The sequence below is a fragment of the Lepidochelys kempii genome, chromosome 20, assembly GCF_965140265.1.
Source record: "Lepidochelys kempii isolate rLepKem1 chromosome 20, rLepKem1.hap2, whole genome shotgun sequence".
Classification (NCBI taxonomy): domain Eukaryota; kingdom Metazoa; phylum Chordata; order Testudines; family Cheloniidae; genus Lepidochelys; species Lepidochelys kempii.
The window spans coordinates 12,616,060-12,640,500 of record NC_133275.1 but is presented as its reverse complement, the minus strand read 5'-3'; the positions used below and the strand labels follow the sequence as shown (position 1 = coordinate 12,640,500).

The 24,441-nt window shown below is 57.5% G+C and overlaps 1 protein-coding gene across 3 annotated transcripts in view; it reads right to left on the bottom strand.

Moving 5' to 3' along the window:
• LOC140900625 (syntaxin-binding protein 2-like) overlaps positions 1 to 24,441 on the bottom strand; it is a 37,390-nt gene that overhangs the window by 4,824 nt on the left and 8,125 nt on the right. Inside the window, exons 1-14 of one of the 3 annotated variants that reach the window (XR_012155684.1) lie at positions 22,546 to 23,358; positions 13,258 to 13,307; positions 12,103 to 12,184; positions 11,428 to 11,504; positions 10,378 to 10,456; positions 8,528 to 8,631; positions 6,968 to 7,116; positions 6,603 to 6,687; positions 3,459 to 3,589; positions 3,208 to 3,315; positions 2,095 to 2,152; positions 1,510 to 1,575; positions 1,020 to 1,100; positions 631 to 769 (exon numbers count right to left, since the gene is read on the bottom strand). Coding sequence is in view for 2 of the 3 variants with exons in the window: in XM_073318136.1 (XP_073174237.1) it covers positions 631 to 769; positions 1,020 to 1,100; positions 1,510 to 1,575; positions 2,095 to 2,152; positions 3,208 to 3,315; positions 3,459 to 3,589; positions 6,603 to 6,687; positions 6,968 to 7,116; positions 8,528 to 8,631; positions 10,378 to 10,456; positions 11,428 to 11,504; positions 12,103 to 12,184; positions 13,258 to 13,307; positions 22,546 to 22,594 (1,258 nt within the window). In the remaining variant the exon portion in view is untranslated. Of the gene's footprint in view, positions 1 to 630; positions 770 to 1,019; positions 1,101 to 1,509; positions 1,576 to 2,094; positions 2,153 to 3,207; positions 3,316 to 3,458; positions 3,590 to 6,602; positions 6,688 to 6,967; positions 7,117 to 8,527; positions 8,632 to 10,377; positions 10,457 to 11,427; positions 11,505 to 12,102; positions 12,185 to 13,257; positions 13,308 to 22,545; positions 23,359 to 24,441 lie in introns of those variants that run through there. The other 2 variants (XM_073318136.1, XM_073318137.1) reach the window with 2 other exon arrangements.

Genomic DNA, 24,441 nt, shown 5'->3' with positions numbered 1-24,441 from the left:
GGGAGGTTCCCCAGGCCCTGGTGAGCTGGGGGAAGGGGCTGGATGCAGCAAGAAGCAGGGAGCTGGTACAGGGATGACACAAGGGGCGGGCAGGGGACTGGTCGCAGGACGCTCAGAGACAGAACATGGTATCTGAGCAGCCTGCAGGAGGAGAGAGATGTCCCTCCTCCCTGCAGAGAATGGGCCGGGGGGCTGCTCCGGGTGTGTTTCTCCATCCCCCCTCCCCGCAGAGAACAGGCTGGGGGGCCGCTCTGGGTGTGTGTCTCCATTTCCCCTCCCTGCAGAGAACGGGCTTGGAGGAGCATGGAGGGCGGACACTGCTCGGAAGGCAGCAGCAGGGAGCAAAGGCCGCCAGGTCTGAGCCCAGGGGGCAGTGCGGAGCGTGGGCACAGCGCACTGGCAGGCTCGCAGGCACCAAGAGGTGGGCAGAGGGGAGACAGGGCCGTAGAGCCAAGCTGGACACAGGCCCTGGGAAGTGGCTGGCCGGGAGGTGCCCTATATGGCTGGGGGACGTGCCAGTCTGAGCATTGCTATTCCCCCCCAGCCCCACAGGCCTGGGCCCTGCCTCCAGGAGCACCCCCCTGCAGCAGCAGGCCCCCCAGTGCTCCCCCTGCAGGCCTGTGGCGTTACCATTCTTCAGGAAGATGTAGAGCAGGATGATGCGGATCTTGTCGTAGGCCTGCACGCTGGGGTCCAGCAGGACGGGCACGATGATCTTCATGGGGTCCTTAATCTTCTCCCCGTCCACGTCCGTTCCCATGGCCAGGTCCTATGGGGGGAGAGGGCGCACACACAAGGCCCAGGTCAGGCCACTCTGCTTCCTCCCGCCCCCGCAGCAGGATGGGAGCAACGGGCCCCCAGGGAGTAACCCGAGCCGCATGTCCCCCTTCTGCACCCCCGGTGCTGCATGGGGGGGCTGACCCTGGCTCCATCGAGCCTGCGGGTCTGAGACCCCTCTCTCCAAGCTGAGTCCATGAGCCAGACTCTGCCCCCCAGCCAGGCTCTGCCCACAGACCCACCTGCTCCACGCTGCACAGCTTCTCCACCGTCCCTTTGAAGTGCCGCATGCAGTGCTCAGCCAGGTTCAGGTGCGTGGAGTACTGTGGGGAGAGACCAGGGCATGGGGGGAGTTTACTGCATCACCGACTGGTCCAGAGCACCCACACCCCCCCAGTCCCCAAGGAGAACCCCTCAGCTAGAGGAGCAACCCCAATAGGCTGTATAAGCAGAGTATATAGGGATTGTTTTGCCCAGCACTGACGTGCAGCCACATCTGGGGTGGGGTGGAGTGGGGCAGCTGGAGGGACAAGTCAGCAGCTGTCATCAGGCAGTAAGGCAGTCCCATCACTGGGGCAGGGCTCCTGCCTAGACCTGCACAGAGCCCCCCAGAGTGCCCTGCCCCCCAGGAGAGTCCCTACTGTCCCTCACCAGCCCCACAGAACACCCTGCACCCCCATCAGCCCCACTGAATGCCCTGCCCCCGCCCACTAAAAGCCCCAGCCCCGTTACCTTGTTCAGCTCCTTCTGATACTGGGGCATCTTCTTCAGGATCTGGGACAGGTCCTTGATGTTGGCCTGGAGGGAGGTGGTGGTGAGATCCTGGCCCCTCCCAGTGCACGGAGCCCCCTGCAGGGCAGAAGCCTCACCTGGGGACAGCCGCAGCAGCCCAGCCACGTGTGCCAGGGCGGGTCACTCAGGCCACATGTGGCTGCAGCTTGGGTTAGACCTGCCCTTCCCAGGCCAGCTGGAACGAGATGGGAGCCCTGCAACCCGAGCGCCCCTCAAGGTGCAAAGTGACAGCGGGCTGGGGAGATGCCAACGTTGGCTCCCTGCAGCTCGCCCTGCGCGGACCCGATCCTGCTGTCTGACCCTGCCCCATGGGCCTCTGCCTTCCCCCACTGTGGGGAGCTCCAGAGCTCTGGCTGGGGGGCAGGGGGCTCCACATACACCTCTTAGCCCTTTACAGGCAAACCCCCCCACCAACCCCTCCTGGGGCAGCAGGGCAGCCTCCTCTCCCCATCAGTGGCAGTGGGATGGGTCCCCCCCTCCCTCCTGCCTGAACTCCCCAATCGCTCCCCCCAGCCTCCTCCGCACCTTGTCCGTGGTCAGCCTCTTGCTCTCACAGAACGTGCGCAGCAGCTCCGTCACCTTCCTGCAGCAGGGAGAGGGGTCAGGCCAGAGCCAGGCACTGCCTTGGAGGTAGGGGGTACCCTGTCCTATGCTACAGGGGATGGAGCCCCCTCCCCACGGGCACCAGGGTTCTCTGCCTCGAGAGCCTCAGATGGGGCATGGGGTGGTGCCTCTTCCCAAGTTATAGAATCATAGAATATCAGGGTTGGAAGGGACCCCAGAAGGTCATCTAGTCCAACCCCCTGCTCGAAGCAGGACCAATTCCCAGTTAAATCATCCCAGCCAGGGCTTTGTCAAGCCTGACCTTAAAAACCTCTAAGGAAGGAGATTATCCCAAGGCAGACAGTTCAGTGCACCTCTGGGGGCTCCCGGCGCCCTGCTGGGGGGGGCCTGGGGGCAGTGGCAGCCCCAGCAGGTCTGTGAGGGACTCACTCAAGGGGGCTGTGAGGTGCATGGGGAGACCCCGGGATCAGGGGAAGACAGCGTCCAGGGGGATCCCCGAGAGGAGATGTGGACAGTGGCTCTGGAAGGGAGCACCCAGGGGTCCTTTGGGCAGAGGGGCTGAGTCCAGGGGCTCTCAGCAGCCAGAGAGGAGTATGTCTGAGGGACAAGCTCCAGCACTGGGTGGGAGGGGGAGGGGGAGTCCTGGCACTGAGCAGGAGAGGGGTGTGTTGCGGGGGGGTGTCCCTGCACGGGGTGAGAGAGGAGTGTATCCAAGGGGGAGTGGTGTGTCCGAGGGAGCCCCAGGGTGGGGAGGGGTGTGTCTGAAGGGGAGGACAGGGAAGTCCCAGCACTGGAAAAGAGGGGGAGGGGTGTAGCAACGGGGTAGAGGGTCCTGGCACTGAGTAGGAGAGGTGTGTCCAAGGGGGGAGGTCCTGGCAGCGGGTGGGGAGGGCTGTGCCAAAGTGGGGATAGAAGGTCCCACCAGTGGGCAGGGAGGGGAGAGGTGTGCCGAAAGGGGGGAGGGTGCGTAGCGGGTCCCGGCACTAGGCAGGGCATGGAGGGGCATGTCCAAAGGTCCCGGCCCTGGGTGGGGGACAGAGGGGTGTGTCCATGGGCAGGGCCGAGCGCGCTCACTTGGAGACGTCAGCGATGTGCATGTGGCGTAGCTGCACCCAGAGTTCGTCGTCTTCGTCCAGCAGCGCCACTTTCTCCCGCGAGTCGCTGATGCCCGTCGTCTCGTACCTGCAGGGGGAAGATGGGGTCAGGCTGCGGCACCCCTCCCCCCAGTGTGGGGGCTGCGGAGCAGTGCGGGTGCCTGGGCCACATCCCCCCCAGCCCGCCTGAGGAGGGGTGCGGGGCGCCCCCTGCTGGCAGCCAGGCCCTACTTGTAGGTGTCTTTCTCGATGCTGAGCAGGTCGTAGGCCATGGCCTGGTAGGTGAGCTCGTGCAGCAGCGGGGACACCAGGTCGAAGCTTCGGTCCACGATCAGCAGCTGAGAACGGGCTTTGTCGGGGCCCTGGGGCAAAGGAGAGAGAAACCCGTCACCCCCTGCTCTGGCGGAGGGTTCCTGGCCTGGCTTACACGGCACAATCCAATGGGCCCTGGTGGCTTGAAACATTACCACCTGCCCTCTCTGTGGCCAGCCCCCAACCCCGGGGGAAGCCAAGAGACACCCCCCAAGCTAGCTGGGACGTGCCCTGGGGTCCTGCCCTGACTGGTGGGGAGAGCTCCCCACCCAGCTGCGCTGCAACGCCCCCTTGTGCAAATAGCAATGCCCCCCTCCCCCAAGCACACTCTCTGCTCGTGCCTCTCCACCAACGGGAGCATGCCCCTTACAAGGCAGCCCCCTCACTGCCCCCTATGCTGCATGGGTGCATGGGGACGGTGGGGAACTACACCAGAAGGGCCTGGCTAGTCTATCATGAACCAACACCAGGCCCAGAGACTCTTTGATACAAGGTCCCAGAGGGGGACGACAGGACATTATCCCTATGCCCCACCTTGCATCTGAACTGGGACCCCATATGAAGCTCTAGCTCCCCAGTCCCAGGTGTGTGGCCCTCCAGCATCCAGTGGGACAGAGACCACTCAAATGGACAGCATCTCAGACCCACATCATGGGGGGGCTGGCCCAGCGCCCGCTTCCTGCCTGATCAGCATGCACTGCCCTCTTTGCGCAGCAGGTGGCGATAGGAGACCAGCCCTGCGCTCTCATGGCAGACGGCTCTGAAACCGGCTCCAGCAGCCCCAGTGGAACCCAAGCCCACCCAGGAGCACCTCGGCAAGGGGGGGGCTGCGTCTGCTCTTTGCTGGGTAGCACAGACAGTCGGGGGTGGGTGGGTGGGGTGGGGACGTACAGCCCCTGATGCTATCCCAACTGTCCCACCTCAGTACGTGGCCCGATTTTCAGCCACGCTCGGGAGCAGAACGTCGGACCGGCCACCACCCACCCGTCTGGCAGGTCTCCACAGCCTCTGGGTAAATGGCTTGAGGCTGACGGGGGAGCGCCTCTCTTGGAGGAGTATCTGGCCCCCACCACTGTAGCACTATCATTACTGCATCCTGCCCCCCCATGCACATGGGGCTGGACAGGGCTGTCACCCCATTGCAGAGGGGGACGGAGGCCCAGAGGGGCTGGGTGACTCACCCAAGGTCACACAGGGAGTCTGTGGCAGAGCAGGGACATGAACCCAGAGCTGGCACCATCATTCCCCTCTAGCCCTACCCAGCCTGGATGGGTTGCTATGCCCAGCCCCCACCCCCACCCTTCTGGGACTGCAGGCTGGGTGGCTTTGGAGACCTGACTGCTAGAAGCCATGCTACAAGAGACCCTGGGGTTCTTTCTGCGCCAGCTGGCAAGGCAGGGGCACATTGGACTGGCCAGCCGGGATTGTGCTGCATGGAGCCAGCATTGCATTGAGAGCAGGGGCTTGAGTCAGCACTCCCAGCCCTGCAGTGGGCGTGCTGTCTGGATTCTATTGAAGGGGGCTGGGCAGGCAGGACTCCTGGCTCCTATTCCTGCCTCTGCCACCTACTCCTGGCACGCTGCTCCATGCCTCAGTTTCCCCCCTGTAACATGGGGATAGTGCTTACACCTGTGACAGGGAGGCTTGGCAAGAGCCTCAGGAATATCCCTGGGGGGACTCACGGGAGTAACAGCAGCAGGGTGTGCACAGAGCAGGACTTTGATCTTTGCTAATCGCAGGTGGGGAGGGCAGACGGGGGCTGGAGGCTGGAGCTCCAGTGGTTAACAAGCATGCTGTCAATCCCTTCCCTGTGTAGATGGTTTGGGCAGCCAGGTGTGTGCCAGGCTCCACTCAAAACTACAGCAGCTGCACTGCTTCAGTGGCTATGCCTTTCCCATACCCCCGAGCCACGCAGTTGCACGGACCCAATTCCTCATGTAGACCAGGCCTCGGCCTGATCTTGGTCAGTTCTCAGGCGAGAGCTCCCAGCTTCCCCCACTTATCCCCCAGCTCAAACCTTCCCAACCCTGTGTTCTCGAGCTGGGGGCCCTGCTCCAATTCCCTGCTGGGAGCATCCAGCCAGGAGCCATTGGAGCCGCCACGGTCTTTCTGGCCCCTAGGCTGATGTGGGTTGGAATCTCTTCATTTCACCAAGACAGGGAGGTGACACACCCCACCCCCGGCATGACTCTTACCTTCCCCTCCACCCCTGCCAGAGAAGCCATGAAATATATAGGGAAATGGAGGCACGCATCAGATTCATAAAAGATATTACAAACATTCCCAGTTGGTCACAGGTGCACAGTCTCCCAGCAGCTCGGCAAAGGCTGGAGGCAAGAGCAGAGGCAACAGGATGGAGAGATCTGGGCAAGCCTTGGATTTTACATCACTTTGCTTCTCCTAGGGGGGCAGGAGCTACTGTGTTTCCCATGTGAGAATCCAGGGAAGGGCGTGTTTGCAGCTCCCTTCTGCTGGGGGTGGGACAGGGATGGCAGGAGCTGGGGGAAGCCTAAGGTGAGGGTTGACTATGGCTAAGGCTCGGGAGAGCTGGGTTCTATTTTTGCTCTGACAGACTCCCTGTGTGCCTCAGTTTCCCCATCTGTAACACAGGCCAACCTGCCTCCCCTGGGAGGCTGAATTCATGGTGATGGGTGTAGGAGCACACACAGACAGGAGTGTCCAGGTGTGGAAGAAGCCCTGTGTGCAAAGCTTAGTTCTGTGATTGAACTGCCCTGTTTATAAACAAAGAGACTGTGCTGGGCACACACTTCCCTGTTTGGTGCCTCAGTTTCCCCATCTGTACCGAGAGGATAATGACACTGGCCTTTGTAGAGCACTTTGAGATGTGCTCATGGCCAGCATTAGAGAAGGGCTGGGGCCATTAGTCCAGCCACACAGGGAATGCTATTGTTCTGCCAGCCCCTCAGGATCTCCAACGGAGGTCTAGATCCCCACCCTTCCCCCTGCCAGGATCTCCAAGGACGTTCTAAATCACTCCTCCTTCCTTCTACTTCTCATGCGCTCCCCCCACCCCCAAGGGTGTGGCCGGCACAGCTTGCTCACCTCGCCCATGCTGGGGTTGTCTGCCTTGAATGCGTTGAGTTTGGCCAGCACAGCGTGTGCCAGGTGGAAGTTATCTTCATGGCCCCTGCAGCAAAGACCAACCCTAAGGGTGAGAAACAGCCTCTCCTGCAGGGGCACCTGCACTTCCATTAAGGGATGACCAGGTACCCCCTCCCTCTGGGCACACACACTTCCAATAGGGTATAGCTAGGTACCTCCCCATGGCACACTCACTTCCTATAGGGGATAGCTAGGTACCCCTTCTCACTTTCTGTAGGGGATGGCCAGGTAACCCCTCCCCTTGGGCACACTCACCTCCTGTAGCAGATGGCCAGGTACCCTTCCCTCCCCCTGGGCACACTCACTTCCTGTAGCGGATGGCTGGATACTCCTTCAGGGTTTCACACAATGTGGCAATCTGCTCTGCCAGCATCTCGATCTGCTTGTTCTTGTCCAAGGAGCGGAAGGGGCTGAAGCAGTTGTGGAAGGTCTGGGGCCCATCCAGGGAGTACACCTGCAGGTTTGGGGGTGAGGCAGAGATCAGACCCTGGCACCTTGCGTTCCCCCCACACTCCAGCTAACTTACCCCATAACCTCCAGGGCCTGGGGTGCCAGGGAGGGACCATGGGCAGCGAAAAGCAGCCTTCACCCCAGATATGCTCTTCCTGGCCTGACTGCCCTCGAATGATGGCACAGCTCTGACCCTCCTCCCCATGGCACTAGCCCTGCCAGGCATGCCATCCCCCATAGTAGTGCCCTTCACTTGCTCAGTGGTCAAGACTGGGCTGGTGCCACCTGCTGGCAGCCAGGCCAGCTGTGCCTCACACCACGCCCTTAAGATGGGCAATTGACCAGGCCAGCCTGGCGGAGCCGTAGCAAGCCCCTAGTGAGGGAAAGATCCTTTTGCCAGTGCCACTCCTGTTGTAGTAGAGGGATAGCGGCCCAGAGATTCATGCACCAGCCTGGGATGAAGATGCCCCAGTTTCAGGTCCTTACGTGGCTGCAGACTCCCGGGTGCCCTCAGGGGTGTGTCTCTGCCCTGGAGAAGTCAATGTTGTGGAAGGGGGCTTGGCCACACTTCTAGTCTGGCGAAAGCCCCAGCATAGCCATGGGCAAACCCGGCATCAAGGCACGTCTGCCGCTGTCGCTTATTTCACTAGCCGAACAGAACGAGCCACTGGGGCAAATGTGCTTGGACACCAATAAAACAGTATCGGCCCACAAAGGGTTTGCTGGCGCAACGGGACGGGTGAGCCAGCAAAGCCTCCTGACGGACACTCAGCTTATACCAGCCAAAGCTTCTCTTGGCACAGCTGGCACCGGTACCCCAGATGAAATCAGCTAGAGTGGCGAAAGGACTGCTTTGCCAGCGTAACGGCATCTACCCGGGGCTCTGCCAGCATCAGTTGCAGGGGGGATTTTTTCTCTCATGTCCCCGTAACAAACCCATACCAACAAAGCTTTTGTGTGTAGACCAGGCTCATGTCTCTCTGTGCCTCAGTTTCCCCATCAATGCAATGGGGCTGACAACACAGCCCTGCCCCTCAGGAGCGTGAGGGGGGAAATCCACTGATGACACAAGGAGGGGATAGGGTGGTTGGGCAAAGGGCAGGCGTGTGGAGTATCGGCCTGTGTCTTGCAGGCCTGGTATAAACCATCAGTAAGAGCTGGTAAAGCCAAAGAGGCAGGACCCTCCTCCCCCATACATCTACCATCCCCACCAGGTGCAAGCCAGCGATTCCATGTCTCACAGGGTGTGAGCAGCCAGCTAGTCCCTGCTGCCCTGTGCTGGCGTCAAAACCGGGGCCCTAGAAGGGAAAGGTCCCCCCCCCCGCCCCGGAGCCACGTGGAACACTAAGGATGGGGTGTTGTACGTCACCATCCACCCCGGGGGCCTGCTCCTCCAAAACCCAGCCACCCCTCACCTGGCTCTCGTAGGGCAGGAAGGCCATGTTGATCTCCTTGAGGGTTTTGATGGCCTTGATGATCCGTGACTTGCTCAGCTCGTTGAACAGAGGCTCAGGACAGGCTGCGAGTGACAGGCACAGGGCTCAGTACCCCCGGCACAGCGCCAGCCCCCACGGACGGGGCCAGACCAGGCACAGCAGGGGCAGTAGTGCTGCACGCCTGTGGGGAACCTGGGCAAGCCAGCAGGGCCACACAGGAGTCAACGATGAGTCCAGCCCCCCCGAACCAGAGTCATGCTGGGTTCTTGCCTTCTGCAGCATCAGCAGCGAGGGGGAGCCACAATCTCTCCGACACAGCCCCTCCTGTCTCACACCCTGTCCTCAGCGCCCCCGCAGGGCTGAGTAACTGGAGTCTACAACTCAGGATGATGCACAAGGAGGAACGAGGACTTGGGCTCCCCCTGCCGCTGTAATGGGGAGAAGCAGATCTGACCCTGACACACTGGGTATTCTGGTGCTGTCCCATCCCCCCACCCGAGTTGGGACTGATGGAGCAATGCATGCTGGGAATGGTAGCCAGAGGCCGCCTTTCTGGGCGCACGCTGCAGGTGTCTGTGAGCCGTGCTGGGTAGTGATCAATGGCTCCATGTCTAGTTGGCAGCCGGTATCAAGTGGAGTGCCCCAAGGGTCGGTCCTGGGGCCGGTTTTATTCAATATCTTCATAAATGATCTGGAAGATGGTGTGGATTGCACTCTCAGCAAATTTGCGGATGATACTAAACTGGGAGGAGTGGTAGATACGCTGGAGGGGAGGGATAGGATACAGAAGGACCTAGACCAATTGGAAGATTGGGCCAAAAGGAATCTGATGAGGTTCAATAAGGATAAGTGCAGGGTCCTGCACTTAGGACGGAAGAACCCAATGCACAGCTACAGACTAGGGACCGAATGGCTAGGCAGCAGTTCTGCAGAAAAGGACCTAGGGGTGACAGTGGACGAGAAGCTGGATATGAGTCAGCAGTGTGCCCTTGTTGCCAAGAAGGCCAATGGCATTTTGGGATGTATAAGTAGGGGCATAGCGAGCAGATCGAGGGACGTGATCGTTCCCCTCTATTCGACATTGGTGAGGCCTCATCTGGAGTACTGTGTCCAGTTTTGGGCCCCACACTTCAAGAAGGATGTGGATAAATTGGAGAGAGTCCAGCGAAGGGCAACAAAAATGATTAGGGGACTGGAACACATGAGTTATGAGGAGAGGCTGAGGGAGCTGGGATTGTTTAGCCTGCAGAAGAGAAGAATGAGGGGGGATTTGATAGCTGCTTTCAACTACCTGAAAGGGGGTTCCAAAGAGGATGGCTCTAGACTGTTCTCAATGGTAGCAGATGACAGAACGAGGAGTAATGGTCTCAAGTTGCAGTGGGGGAGGTTTAGGTTGGATATTAGGAAAAACTTTTTCACTAAGAGGGTGGTGAAACACTGGAATGCGTTACCTAGGGAGGTGGTAGAATCTCCTTCCTTAGAGGTTTTTAAGGTCAGGCTTGACAAAGCCCTGGCTGGGATGATTTAACTGGGAATTGGTCCTGCTTTGAGCAGGGGGTTGGACTAGATGACCTTCTGGGGTCCCTTCCAACCCTGATATTCTATGATTCTATGATTCTATGAGGCAGGCCCGTGGGGGAGAAGTGGGGGAAGGAATAGGTGGGGTCATTCGGTCTGGCCTGCTGGGGCTGCAACCCCCTGCAGGAGGGCAGAGCGAAATCAGGGGGCTGCACACTGGCCTGCCGGCAGAGAGACACCCCCACCCCCAGGCGCCAGTGAACCGCTGGCCAGGCTCCCAGCTTGGGGATCCCCCGACCCCTGATACTCACTGTCGATGAAGAAGACGTGAGCTGCCTTGTAGGTGAAGGTGGGGGTGCCCTGGAAGTCACCGATCAGAGCCTGCACCGACTGCAAAGGGGGAAGAGGGGGGTTGTCAGCATCAGTCGAGGCCCCTCCCTGCTGCCCGAAGGTCCCATCCCATCCCCAGCACCTGGGGACTCAGGACCCAGCACGATGCCATCGGGAGGTGGGCTGGTTTTCACCCCCCTGGCTCTGGGCTCCCTCCCTGCCTGGAGCAGGGCATGTGCCCATGTGCCCGGGACATCCTTAGGGCCCAGTCATATCTCTCGCTGCCACAGAAGTGTCCGTGCCCGGCCACAGATGGGGCCTGGCATTGCCTTGCTGCTGAACTAAGTGGGCTCTGAGCAGTGCCCAGGGAACAGCCGGCCGAGCAGCAATCCCAGGCAGCTGCCATCAGGGCCCCCTCCCTCCCCTGGCGCCATGCTGGGCACCTGCAGCTTCGCCACGCCAGCTAGCTTGGCAGGGTATTTGGAACCTGTTTAGACCCCTCGACCAGCCATTGTGACAGGTGAGAACCTGGCTGCCCTGTCCCAAGCCCCAGGCCCCAGCTCGCAGTCCTCTCCTACAGTGCTCCCTCCGCGGGCAGCCCCTGCGGGTTCTGGGCTTCACCCTGCTCTGCCAGCGCCCCCTGCCCCTGGTCTCCCTCCACTCGCCTCGCTGCTGCAGATGCAGGAGCCTCCTCCCCAACAGCCCCTGCTCCCTGAGCCTCTGCCTCATAGAGTCTCCTTCGCTTTGAGTCTCAGCTGAGGTCGCCTCTCTCCGCCTGCTGCACCTGCCCATCCAACCCCCACAGGATTGCACTGCGGAGAGGTCTGGGGGACAGTCTGTGCCTCACGTGGCAAAGAACATGAAGCCCAGCTCCGGGGAAGCAGCCTCCTGGGGAGCCCCTACTGGCCCCATTCCCATCCTGACGTTGTGCTGCGCATCCCCCTGGACAGCGCCACCTCCAGGCAGCACTAGGAGCTGTCCCCGGGGTCTCCCCTGCTCCCCATCCAGCTGCCCCAGGCCCGAGCTCCTACCTTCTCCACTGGGCTGAGCAGGTAGATGGCCTCCAGGCTGGGGATTGGCTCCCGGCGCTTGTTAATATCTTCCACAACTAGGAGAGAGCAGACACTGGGCGCGGGTCAGTGTGTCCTAGCCACCCACCCCAGCTGCTCTCCACTGGGATGGGGGGAGGGGAAGCCAAGGGGCACAGTGATGTTCGCTGGCAGCAGGCCAGGGCATTCCACAGGCTACAATGCAGCAGCTGCTTCGATGTTGGGCCGTGGGCTGCGATGCTGCCACAGTACGGAGCAGCGAGGGAACGTCCCTCTGTACTGTGCTGGGGGCACCCCGCTAGAGTGCTGGCTCAGCTCTGTGCCCCTCAACCCCAGGGCTCCTCCACCCTAGAGCAGGGAGCCAGCATTCCCCCTCCCCAGCCAGGACCCTGCCCACAGCATGGGGGAGGAGCAGTGAGGAGTTAACAGGAGTTTGAGAAAAGCGGTGAAGAGGCTCCATGGGCTGAAAGTGCCGGGCTAAGGGAACTAGACCTGGCTGGGAAGGTACCAATAGCAAGGAGGGCGTCTAGGAGGCTGCAAAGGAGGGAAACTAGATGCAAACGTGAATGTAGACAAGTCAACTCCCCGAGTGCGAAGTGTATGCAAGGGGAGGGGAGCCCTGGTAGGGGGAGCAGATGGGAGGGAAGGGCCACTCACTCGTGATGCCTTCAGCCAGGATGTCGGACATCTTGCAGCACGACGAGAGGATGCGCATGCTAGGGTGGTCCATAATCAGCACCTGGGGCAGTGAGAGGGGAGCGCACCACTTCAGATGAGCTAGTCACTGCCCTGAGCACAGCCGCCCACCATCATCATCCGCGGCACAGCCAAGGGAGCAGAGCGACTGCTAACGGCAGAGCTGACGGCTCCCGGCCCAGCCCTTCTACAGCAGAGAAGCAGGGCCGGTACCAAACCTGCACTTTGCTGAGCTGACCGTGCTAAGGACTGCGTGAGGAGCTACAGGGAGAGTGGCTCCGAGCAGAGTGGCTGGTACGAGATGTAGGAGACAAACCTGGGACACCCGGCCATTCAGAATGGTTCCATCCTCCTAGACTGGAGGAGATCAGCCTCTTCGCCCAGGTGACAGGGTGAGTGCAAGAGGCAGGGACAGAACCCAGGAGTCCTAGCTCCCAGTCTCCTGCTCTGATCCACCAGATACCTGCTCCCCTGCCCTCGGGCAGAACAGGATCAGGGCACGGAGAAATGGAACCAGGGGAGTCTCCATGTTCCCCTCGGAAAGCCCTGTAGGCCATTGGCCCAACATCTCCACCACCTTCCTGCCATGCCAAATGGCCCTACTGCTCCACACAGCCCAGCATCCCACTGCACCAGATCTGGCCACTGGGCAAGCTAGTTCCCTGTGCTCCCCCTGCTGTACCGGCCTCGCCCCGTGCTCCACACACCCCAGCCGAGTCCATGCCAGGGGCTCAATAACCTGCCTGCCCAATGGTGCATACTGCCCCCATGCTCCTCCTCCTCCCACCCAGGCTAGCTTGCTGGGCCAAGTGGTCTGATCCGGTGTAAGGAGGGGGAAAGGGGAGGCAGGAAGTTACTGGGCTCACTGGGCCCAGTGGTCTGATCCAGGGTGTGTGTTTGGGGAGATATGGGGCTAGCTGGACAAGCTGGGTCTGATCCAGCGCGGTGGGAAGGCAGACATACCCAAGCCTAGCTGGGGACGGATGATGGGCTAGACAGAGCAGGGATCTGATCCAGCCTGGAAAAACTCAGGTGTGAATCTCAAGAGACTGGAGGGGGAGGAGCACGATATATGGATACAGCATATCCCCAGGGCAGCAGAATCGGCCTGCTTACCTTCCATTCTCCTTCCTTCTTCACGCTGCGAATGACGCCGCTGAGGATCTCTGCGAGGAAAAGAGACGGGGATTAGTGGTGGGCTCGGACAGGATGGCTGTGCCCTGAGCCAGGACCCACTGGCTGGTGGAAGGACCCCTTCGGGAAGTGGCTCAGAGGCTGCTTTCAGGCCAGATAGCGTTGTGCTCCTAGCAGAGCCCCCAGTCAGCGATCGTGGTGGGGTGACAGGCTAGATAGGCCATGGGTCTGATCCCCCTTCCTTTCTGCCAGGCTGGATACGAGCGCAGCTGAACTAAGGATCTGGCCCCGTGCAGCAAGAGAACAGATCCTGCCTAGCACCTCTCGACTGGAGGGGATCCAGGGACCCTCTACTGCATGTGGGGAACAGCAACATGACAAAGACTTCAAATCCTGAGTCCTGCACATAGAACCCCTCCAAGGCATGCCCCGCTCAGGGAACTGCCGGCCTGTCTCCTGGGCACCTTCCACGGCCAAGCGAAGCAATTAGATAGTCAGCTCTTCGGGCCAAGCACCATCTTTTTGTTGTGCTCAGCACAATGGTACCCTGACCCATGACTGGCGCTCCTGGGTGCTACCGTAATACACCTAATAAATCATGTACAGCACCTAGCACAATGGGGTCCTGGCCCACGACTGGTGCTCCTGGGCACTACCATAATACACCTAATGAATAATGTACAACGCCTTGCAAAATGGGGCCTTGGTCCATGACTGGGGCTCCTGGGTGCTACCATAATACATCTGTTTGTTTTACCCCTACGAAGCACCTGATTCTGGCTGGCCCCGTAGGGCAATAGCCCCGAGACCCTGACCTGTGCTCTCACTCTCACTCCCACTCCCGGTAGCTGGTGTGCGTGAGTGCACTGCCCAACACACTATGTTTCCCCCATAACTCAAGCAATGCCTCTCCCTACCCCACCTCTAGCCCATCAGGACTTGGCTGCTCGGCCCTAATGAGGCTCCAGGGGCTATTCTGCACCAGGACGCGCTGGCCTCCCTGCTGCTTTCCTGCAGTTCCTTTACACCTGCGGCATGCGGACGCCCCGTTCACTGGGGTACGTGGGGCTCGAGTGCAAGGTAAGGGGCTGGCAGCACAGACTGGATCCAGACATGGCGAAGGCAGACACGAACCTGCTTTCTCCACGCATTTCGACCCTGAACTGCAGCTACACCCCCCCCACACGCCAGCCTTGGACTGCCCCCACCAGCTGTGCCAGTGCCCCTCACTACTGACTGGAGCCCTTGCTATCCCAGCCCTGGGTTCCCACCCACTCCCAGCTCCGCCAGTGCCCCTCACTCCTGTCCACAGCCCCCTGCTATGCCAGCCCTGGTCTGTCCCCCCCAGCTCTGCCTCACTCCTGACCTGCAGCTATTCCAGTCCTGGGATCCCTGCCTCACGGCTCTGCAGATGCCCCTCACTCCTGACTGCAGCCCCCTGCTATCCCAGCCCTTTGCTTCCCCCCTCCCCCCCATTCCCAGCTCCACCAGTGCCCCTCACTCCTGACCCGCAGCCCTCACAGCGGGTCAGGGTCATGCCAGAAGACAATGACTAACACATAGCAACTAACACAGCAGAGTCCAGCATGCACAAGGCAGCGGAGGCCATGCTCATCAAGTGTAAGCCCAAAGGAGCTGCAGCCACCCCTGGCCTGGGCTTCCGGCCTGTCCCACTTGAGGAGACGAGAGGACTGGGTTTGCTCTTCTATGGCAGAGGCAGCCTTGGCACTGGAGCCACCAGCGCTCGCAGGGCTGGCCTGGGGCTGTGGCTATAGAGCTGCACCCGTCCCGGGAACAAATTATCTTTTGCAGCACAACCCATGTTTGTATCGGCAAGTCATTTCCTGCGCGGGGGTGACTCGTGGCTGGGCAGAGCAGAGATAAAGGCAGCAGGCAACTGCCTATGGCCATGGTTTCCAGAGTCATGGGAAGCTAAGATCTAACAAGCTGCCCCCTGGCCCTGCAACCATGCAGACCTCTGGGGAAGGTCCCAGGGAGGGGGCAGATGGCTCAGCCCTGTAAGCCCAGGCACTGATCAGCAACCAGTTGCTGCAGCACAGAGGTGGTGGGAGATCGGTCACAGAACAGACCCAGACCAACAGTGGGGGCAGCACCACTAGGCAGAGGAGAGGGGCCAGCAGTTGCATGCTCCATGGACAGGTTCATGGATGCTACTGGAGTGTCCCAGAGCTGCAACCTCTTCCCCCACCACACACACACCTGGGATGGCAGGGGCCATGCTCAGTGATCCAGTGGGATCCAGAGGGACTTCCTGGAACCCTGATGCAACCTAGCAGGAGCCAGAGACCGGTGGGCCCATTCCCTTCCCTGAGTTTTCAGCTCAGCCTGAATCCCTCAACACAAGGTTGGAGAACAGGGAAGGGGGGAGGGTTCGCTCAGAGAATGTCTCACCCAGCCCCTGGGAAAGAGGTAGAACCCATTTTTCCATATAGGGAAACTGAGGCAGGGGGTGGGTGGGGACTCACTGAGGTCACACAACGATGCAGTATATCCATTTTGGCCATATTCAGGCACCCGATGAGATCATTTGCTGCCCCCTCACCATGCTCCCCAGATCTCCAGGGAGCTCCCAAGAGAAGGTGCTGTCAGCAGAACAGAACAGAACTCACTAATCATTACTAGTCTAGATTGATTGATTGATGACCAGTCCTGCCCCGAGTCAGCCAGGCCCCCACCGCCTGCTGGAAGCGGACGCACTCTCTGACACCCCGAGATAGGCATGGGACTGGCACAATTCTCGCCACAGCCCGGAGGGGACACATGAAAACAGGGACTTAACCACAAGTTCCAGGGTAACATCCGCCCTGCCAAAAGTCACCTCCACAATGCACAGAGATCAGCATCTAATTCCCTTGGGCCCCCCCTCTCGTGAGAGAAGCCCCTGAATACACACAATCATTGGCTATCCCCCCACATCTCTTTCTACAGCCACTAAGATCTCAGCGTGTACTCTCTGCCTGGGCAAAATGCAGTCACCTCTGGGAAGGAGAGCAGCCGCCAGCTAGCTGTGCAGGAAGGAGAGGGTTTGGAAGAGCACACTGGTGCTGGTCTCCAGAGTGTCACCCCGAGGCTGTCGGCTGAACGGGTTCATTCTTGGCGAGTCCCTGGGGCACCTGGCACTTGGGGCATGCCAAGTGCCGGTGCCAAGGCCAGCCCACGCGTCATGCCACGCAGATGCTGTGTACAGAAGAGCGAAGCTGCTAATGCACTAATGGCCTTGGCACAGGACTGGGCCGGGGATTAGCGACCAGCCCCGCTGCTTCTTCCAGCCACCCCGTCATCTGTCAGGAACACCCTGGCTCACCGGATTTTGGCTCGCCTAGGCCTGTACTTGCTGCCAAGGATCTGGTGCCTCAGCCCCACCAAAGCCTGACTCCCTGGATCTCTTGCTGAGAGCCACTGAACTGCCCCCACCAATGCATTCACTCAGGCCAGCCAAGAGCCATGTGCAGGGAAACCTCCTAGGCACTGCCACCCCTGCCTGGGTTCAGACTCCTCTCCACAACTCTCTGCCTCCCGTCCCACCGCTCTGGGCCAGCCAGGCCCCCAGCTCACAGAGACCAGCATGACCAGGAGGGGCACGCATCTTGAAAGCACTTTGTGACTACAGAGCCCAAGTCATTCAGGAGCCTCAGGCCACGGGCTTTAGGCGCCTAGATCACTTGTGGAATTTTGCAGATTTGTAACCAGGAATCAGGAACATCGCTGTTATGAACACAGAGTTCCTTGCCACCGACAGCGTCTCCTGGATTAGACGCTACCCTGACACCCCGTCCATTCTGCATGGACGCCAGAAGTCCCAGAGTACCATAGGCCCCACCCCCACTCTGGCCCTGCCCCAAATGCCCCACCCATGCCTCGCCTCTTCCCGCCCCACTCCACCCTTCCCCAAGGTCCTCACCCGCCGCTGCTCACTGCCCTCCCCCAAGCCTCTCCCCCAGCCGCCAAACAGCTGATTGGCAGCGCTGCTGAGCACCCACTGTATTTTTTTGCATGGGTGCTCCAGCCCCAGAGCACCCACAGCGTGGGCACCTATGCAGAGTACCAGTACCAATCAGCCTGAATCTCCCCTCCTCTCCTCCAGGCTGTTGCTGTCCACCCCAGAGGTTGGGGGTTAAGCGAGTCAAGGTCCAGGGCTCGGTCCTTCTCTCCAAGGCACTCCCTTGCCCAGGATGCCTACCAGAGCCTAAAGCCCCGAGATGGGGACCATGGTCGACAGCACAGCTTGTCAGGCCCCAGGTCGCTTTCTGCCATGAGGGTGAAGCTGTGCAAGAGACAGAGCTTCCCTAGGGGCTAGTCCCAGACAGTGGAACTACCCGCCACATGAACTAGAGACCATCCCAAACCTCCCCATTTCCTGCTCCAAGTGCCAGGTGCCCTTCTCTGATATAAACACGGAGCAGTGTGGACAGTTAAACAACCCTCCACAGCACACACAATTCTCCTCGGAAGGAGAGCGATGAAAGAATGAACCTCACAAGACGGAGGTTAGTCACAGAGCTTGGTGAACGACTGGGAGGTGCTGAAATACTGCAAAGATGAGAACAGAACATGCCACATGACACCCCTCTCCACTGTGGACTGACCTGAGCCCTAGCAAACTCAGCTCCTAGCAGATGGAATGACTGGCTCTGCACAGCCCAGCTCATAGAATGTTCTAGGGCGACGGGAAAACACTAAGGAGACAAAGCAGCAGGAGGAAATCGCCAATGAGAAGGAGCAACAGGGTTCATATCAGATCCAGAACTTTCCACTTAGACCCAGCAGGCTGCAAAGCAGCCTCCAGAGGGATGAACACCAGCCTGGGAGTCCGGACTCCTGGGTTCTGTTCTAGTCCCAGCTCTCTTAGGTATCTACATGGCCCTCATTGCTCTGGGATCAAACACAGGGGCTGTTGCTGCCCAAGGCCGAGATGGAAATGGAACCTGAGCATCAGGACATGGGACCAAGCCCTGTACACATGCCTAGGGAGCAACCACTTGCTGGCCCCATGGCACCCACCGGGGACTTTTCTGCTATCCTGTGGCCTTTACAAACACCACCACGTGTCAGTCGGGGGCGGGAGCAAAGTAGCATCACGCAGCTAATGACGGGAATTCTCGCTATCATATCTGACCTGGGTCATTCTGCACAGGACCCCTCTGCCCTCACAGCGTGGACAGGATCAGCTAAAGAGTGTCTCCTACCAGGCAGCTATTAGTAGCCCCCAAGTCCCCACTTCAGATGGAGGGTCCCGTTACACACAAGGAGACAGTGCCTCCCCAAACAGCCAAAGGGCAGGAGAGGAAACTAAGGCACAGAGCGAGGAAGGGGCTTGCCCAGGGTCACATGGCAGGTTGGTGGCAAAGCTGAGAATAGAACCCAGGTGTCCTGAGCACCACCCGGTTGGAACACAGGGTGGACCCAGCAATCAGCGCAGGCAGAGCTACCAAATGACAGCATCTCCTCGTGCTAGCACAGACTGGCTCCAGGGAGCAACTCTAATGGGAGGAACAATTTGACCCAGCCTGGTAAGGGGCTCAAGTTCAAATTGTACCTTCATCGTCTCTACACCAGCCACCTTTGTTCCTTCCAGGGGCCTTCTGGGAAATCACCCGAGCAGCGTGTGCAAGAGGGTCCCCTGCACCGAGCAAGCAAGCAGGCATCCCATCCACATTGTCCGGAGCGGCCACGTCAATAACGGGGGAAAACAACATCCTGCTGCTCGAACTCCAGAGCACCGTTCTCTCAGCTCCAGCCTTAATCCTCAGGCTGACCAGGCTCTGCGGGAAGGGAAGCCAGGGCTTGGGTCCCTTGGCAGCACTCAGGAGAGAGCAGCTGTCCTCTGATCGTATGCATCAGCCCTCTCAATAGCCTTGCTCCACTCCGGAAGGTGAGTTAAAGGAGCACAGGCAGCTGGCTCGCCACGCAGGTGGCACATCATTTCTAGATCCAAGAGCTGTTTCCGTGGGAGACTCGCTGAACTAACTGCAACGTTCTGCACCCCTCTTGTCCCCGGAGCCATCAGCCTCCCTAAACTGCTGCTCTTCTGTGAGCGTCCCCCACACCAGCCCGGCCAAGGCATGATCGCACTGGAGATGGGACGTGGTCACAGGGCCTTTGTGAGCCCTGTCATGAGCTGCGTGATGCAGGCTCTGCCTGCCCTGCTGAAGGCATCCGAAAGGGAGCACCGATGGCGGGAGTACGAGCGTAGCCTGCAGCTGCATTTCTCCTGCTCAGGGCAGGTCTGCGCAGCTCTGTGGTGAAGTGCCAGTGGCCAACCTGCGCTAAAACCTGCTCCAGTGGGACGTTTTCAGGAAATCGCCAGTACCGCGTGGCCTAGTGGATACGGTGCTTGGCTGGGACTTGGGAGACCCGGATTTTAGACCCAGCTCGTGTGTTCGCCAGCTGGGTGACCCTGTGCACCCCCCCTCATGCCTCAGCTTCCCTCATCTGTAAAATGGGGATAATGATATGGTCTCTGATCATCATCACAGCCAGGGCCTGATCAATGTCTAAGGCAGAGCCTGAAAACCCCCTTCTCCAGCAGGGGAGGGGACACTTTCCCCAGAAAACCTGGGGCCTGAGCCATGAATTTCTGTAGCCTTGCAGGTTGTGCTCTCACGGTGATAAAGATGTCCCATCCCAAACACCGATCCTGAGGCAGAGCCATCTTCCTGAGCCTGCAGAGACAGTTCTTAACACCTCCACAGCTGCTCAGGGCTTTGCTACGCTGCTGCTGGATTCCAGTTTCACCAATGCTATTAGGCAGCCTGTGGGAATCAGGGAGACCATCGCAGACCCAGTCAGTTTCATACCCCTACACCCGGGGCTGTTTGCGGGGGAGGACAGACACAGCAGAGCTCTCTGAACATTCGCTCTGCGTCCCAGAGGCTCAAACATATCAGCCGCTGATCTGCCAGGCGTCCGCATAAATCCTAGCACCCTCCCTCTTCCAGGGCAGCAGTGGGGCTGGGATTCCCTCTAGGGCACTGTCCCCAGGCCCCACCCTCCCGCTAGTGATGCTATCCGCGGTTCCCATCAAAGCAAGGCCAGGGGAATGGGAGTTTACAAAGGTTCCCAAATGCTAGGCAGCTTGGAGGAGAGAGGCCCAGAACTATCCCTCGGTTCTCACTCACGGCTCAGGATGTTGTGCACAAGGGGCTGGCAGGCACTACTTTCCCCTCCTCCCTGCACCCGCCGGCGCCGCGACAGGTACAATTGAACCATTTCCACCTCCAGTAACTAGCCCCAGCTAATAGCTCTCTTCCGGCTGCTGGAGTGCAGCTCCCTTTGTCCTTTGAGCAGGCCCTTTTCAGCTCTCATTCTGACTGCAATGTATATAATGATCTCCCCAGCTTTGTTCTGATCCCTCTCGCACAGCCCAGCAAGCCGGTAAACAGCCATGAGCATCAGCCATTAGTGATAGCACAGGCCAGCTCCACTCCATATCCTCATGCACCTTTGTTCTATTCAGGCTCTTATCCCACCCTCATCACCACAGCACCTGCATGAGCTGCGACTAACAATGGTCACGTGTCGTTCATCCTCTCCCTCCCTCCCCAGGGGAGAACTGGGTGTTCCCAGGAGGGTTTTGTTTTGATAGGGTTCTGCTCCGTGTTTATATTGGAGAAGGCCAATCAGAGAAGGATGCCTGGCATTTGAAGCAGGAGGTAGGGAGGTTTGGGATAGTCCCTAGTTCATGTGGCAGGCAGTTCCCCAGTCTGGGACCAGCCCCTGAGGAAGTTCCTGTTAGGGGCTTATTTCTTCACCGGCTTACTTCCCTGGTCCTTCTCGCATGAACAGAGAGCAACAATACCTGAAGTCCAAAGGTGCAAACAATTCGATGTTTATTGGGGTGAACTTCCAGCAAGCATGATTCCAGTTTCCTTCCTTAGTTGTCCCCCTTCCCAGCTCTGACACCACAGAGCCTTGCCTGTGTCCCTGTTCCCATTCCGCACCCCCCTTAACAAAACATGATTCCCCAACCCCATTCCCAACCCCATTCCCTGTTCCCACTTCCCCCCCACAAACCCACCCACTTCCTGATTGACTGCAGACTATATAGTAGAACTTGAGTTCTGCTTAGCTATACCTTAACCAATCATTTTCCTGAAATTTAACTAACCAATCCTAACCTATTGTAATATGATTATGTAACCAATTATATCCCACCACCTTAATTAGTTTACACCCAGCAAAAATTAATTATACAGCAGACAGAAACAATCACAGAACCAGACAGAGATTATACAGACAAACAATAACGAAGTGGGAACTATAATGACAAAACAATACAAAAGTGAGGATTTCACATCCCAGCTATTGATAAGTGAGTTCTTGCCAGACAGGATGCTATCAAACTAAGTTTCCTTTTACATCTTCTAGGCACTTCCCTTTCTCTGGAGGTGATAGGACAGGATTGTATTCTTAACAGCCCAACAGCACCTTATTTCAATGTGACTAGTTTAGAATGTGAGGATGTGACCATTCAATTTCCAGCTTATGGATGCCTCTGCTGCTTAGCCAAAGGCCTTATACAGTCACACAGTGATTTTGATTCTCTCTTTTATACCTCTATAACTAGCTAAGTGATAAGAATACCCCTAAATTCTTAGAGTATAGGCCTTTACAGACAGGCCTAAATATCTATATCCTAACAGTTCCATCTCCTGCACAGACCAGCTTCACCCTGGTGGTAGGCAGTGCCATTTGGTTAGCTCTCCTCTGCCATTTTGCCAAGAGCCCCCTTGTACCTGGATCCCAGAAAACTGCCTGTGGCATTCCCATAGTGGCCACACCAAAGCTAGCTAGCTGCAGACAGAAAGAACTTGCCCCCTCTTACTCTGCAACGTGCTGCCTCTGTACACACAGAACTGGCCTCCTGCCACCGCATCACGCTGGTAGCATGTTATCATCATCATGTTCCTATTACGCCTCTAGCATTTAGGGCAGTGACCAAGCTCCTCCACTCCTGTCTGTTTCTGGCAAGTCTTTCAATGGTTCCCCAGCTAAGCCCCAGGTTTTTCAGCTCTGCTTCCATATCTCTTTGCCATATTTTTTTGGGCGAACTCGTTTCACTTAGAATCATAGAATCATAGAATATCAGGGTTGGAAGGGACCTCAGGAGGTCATCTAGTCCAACCCCCTGCTCAAAGCAGGACCGATCCCCAATTTTTGACCCAAATGGCCCCCTCAAGGATTGAACCCACAACCCTGGGTTTAGCAGGCCAATGCTCAAACCACTGAGCTATCCCTCCCCCCACTTGCCTTCATGTGTCCGTGTTATTGTTACTCTGATGATGGAATCAGTTTCCATCCGAAGCACATGAAGGATTCGTCTCCAGCGCCTCCAGGCAATGATGGTGCTCAGATCCTCTTAGCTGCACTGTGTCAACAGATCTTGGTTTAAGATTGTTCTGGGCCAAAAGAGAGTTTGGACATGTCATACTTTCAACACAACTTTATAGTGCAGAATGCTGGGGAATGAGAAAGTACGCAGCTCTGATAAATTTTGAGTTTGGTTTTGGTTTTGTATTTTGATGATTTCCAGACCGTATTTAAGCTCCTGAAGGTGTTCCTGGCTTTGATTTTGTTCCGGATGTCCAGGCTTGTTCCACCGTCCTGTCTGATGGTGCTGCCCAAGTACGTGAATGTTTCTACACTGGTGAGAACATAATTCTCTATCCATACTGGTGATGGTGAGGCAATATTAAAGGTAGATATAGATATCATAGAATATCAGGGTTGGAAGGGACCTCAGGAGGTCATCTAGTCCAACCCCCTGCTCAAAGCAGGACCAATCCCCAATTTTTGCCCCAGTTCCCTAAATGGCCCCCTCAAGGATTGAACTCACAACCCTGGGTGTAGCAGGCTAGGTCATGATATCTGTCTTATTGCGATGGATTTTCAGTCCAATTTGCTGGCTGAATGCGTTGAGTGGAGTTGTTTTTTCTTGTATATGGTGTTGGGTATGTGATAGGAGAGCGACATCATCTGCGAAGTCCAGGTCTTCAAGAGTGTCCATTTAATGCCTCTTGGCATGTCTTCTGTTGTACGCCGCATTACCCAGACGATGGCAATGACACACCTCTGACGTACTCCTGTTTTGACTTCAAAACTGAGGTCACTGATCAACACTGCATATAAAGTTGAAATAGAAGCTTTTAAGGACGTTGATTATACGGAAAGGAAGTCCATGTGTCTGCAGAATGCACCATAGGCTGTGTGACATTGTGCTCCATGTGTTTTATAGAAGTATGCTTATGAGTGTGAATATGATGTAACTGGAATATGTTTTATGCAAAAGGTCTCTTGTAAGGTATCATAACAAAGGTTATAACCTACTGTATATATTCCTCCTATTTGTATGCATAGATCATTCTTTTATCTGAAGCTAGAAATATGAAATATAATTCTGAGGTCCTATTGTAATTATGCAAAGTGTGGGCCATTAATGGTGGTTTAGAATCTTGATGGCTCCCACCGACTAGGACAACTGGTTGTAAATGATTTATTTACCGGCAAACCTTCCTGTGTACCTGTGAACCAACCCAGGAAGAATGTAGACGAGGGGTCTTACAGTGACATGTCACCATGTCACATGCTACTGGAATCCATCTTAATCCTTGTACTTTTCCATTGATGAGGCGGGGGTGGGGACAAGCTTAGACAAAAGATTCCTGCCTTGTGCCAAAGCTATAAAAACGGGGTGGAGCAGGACAAAGGGGGTGCCAGTCATGAGAAAACCCCTGCTTACCACCTGCGATGTCTGCCGGATCTAACAAAGACTGTACCAGGGGAAGTAACTGGGTCCAGACTAGGAAGGAGTCTGGATCTGTAAAAGCGGCAAAGAGTCCTGTGGCACCTTATAGACTAACAGACGTATTGGAGCATAAGCTTTTCATGGATGAAATACCCACCCACGAAAAGCTTATGCTCCAATACGTCAGTTAGTCTATAAGGTGCCACAGAACTCTTTGCCGCTTTTACAGATCCAGACTAACACGGCTACCCCTCTGATACTAGTCTGGGAAAGAAGCTTATTGGAACATCTCTGAGGGCGAGATACAATAAGAAACTGATTGCAGGTAGTATTAGGCTTAGACTTGTGTTACTTTGCTTTGAGATTTACTTCATTGTGGCTATTACTTGAAACCAATTAAA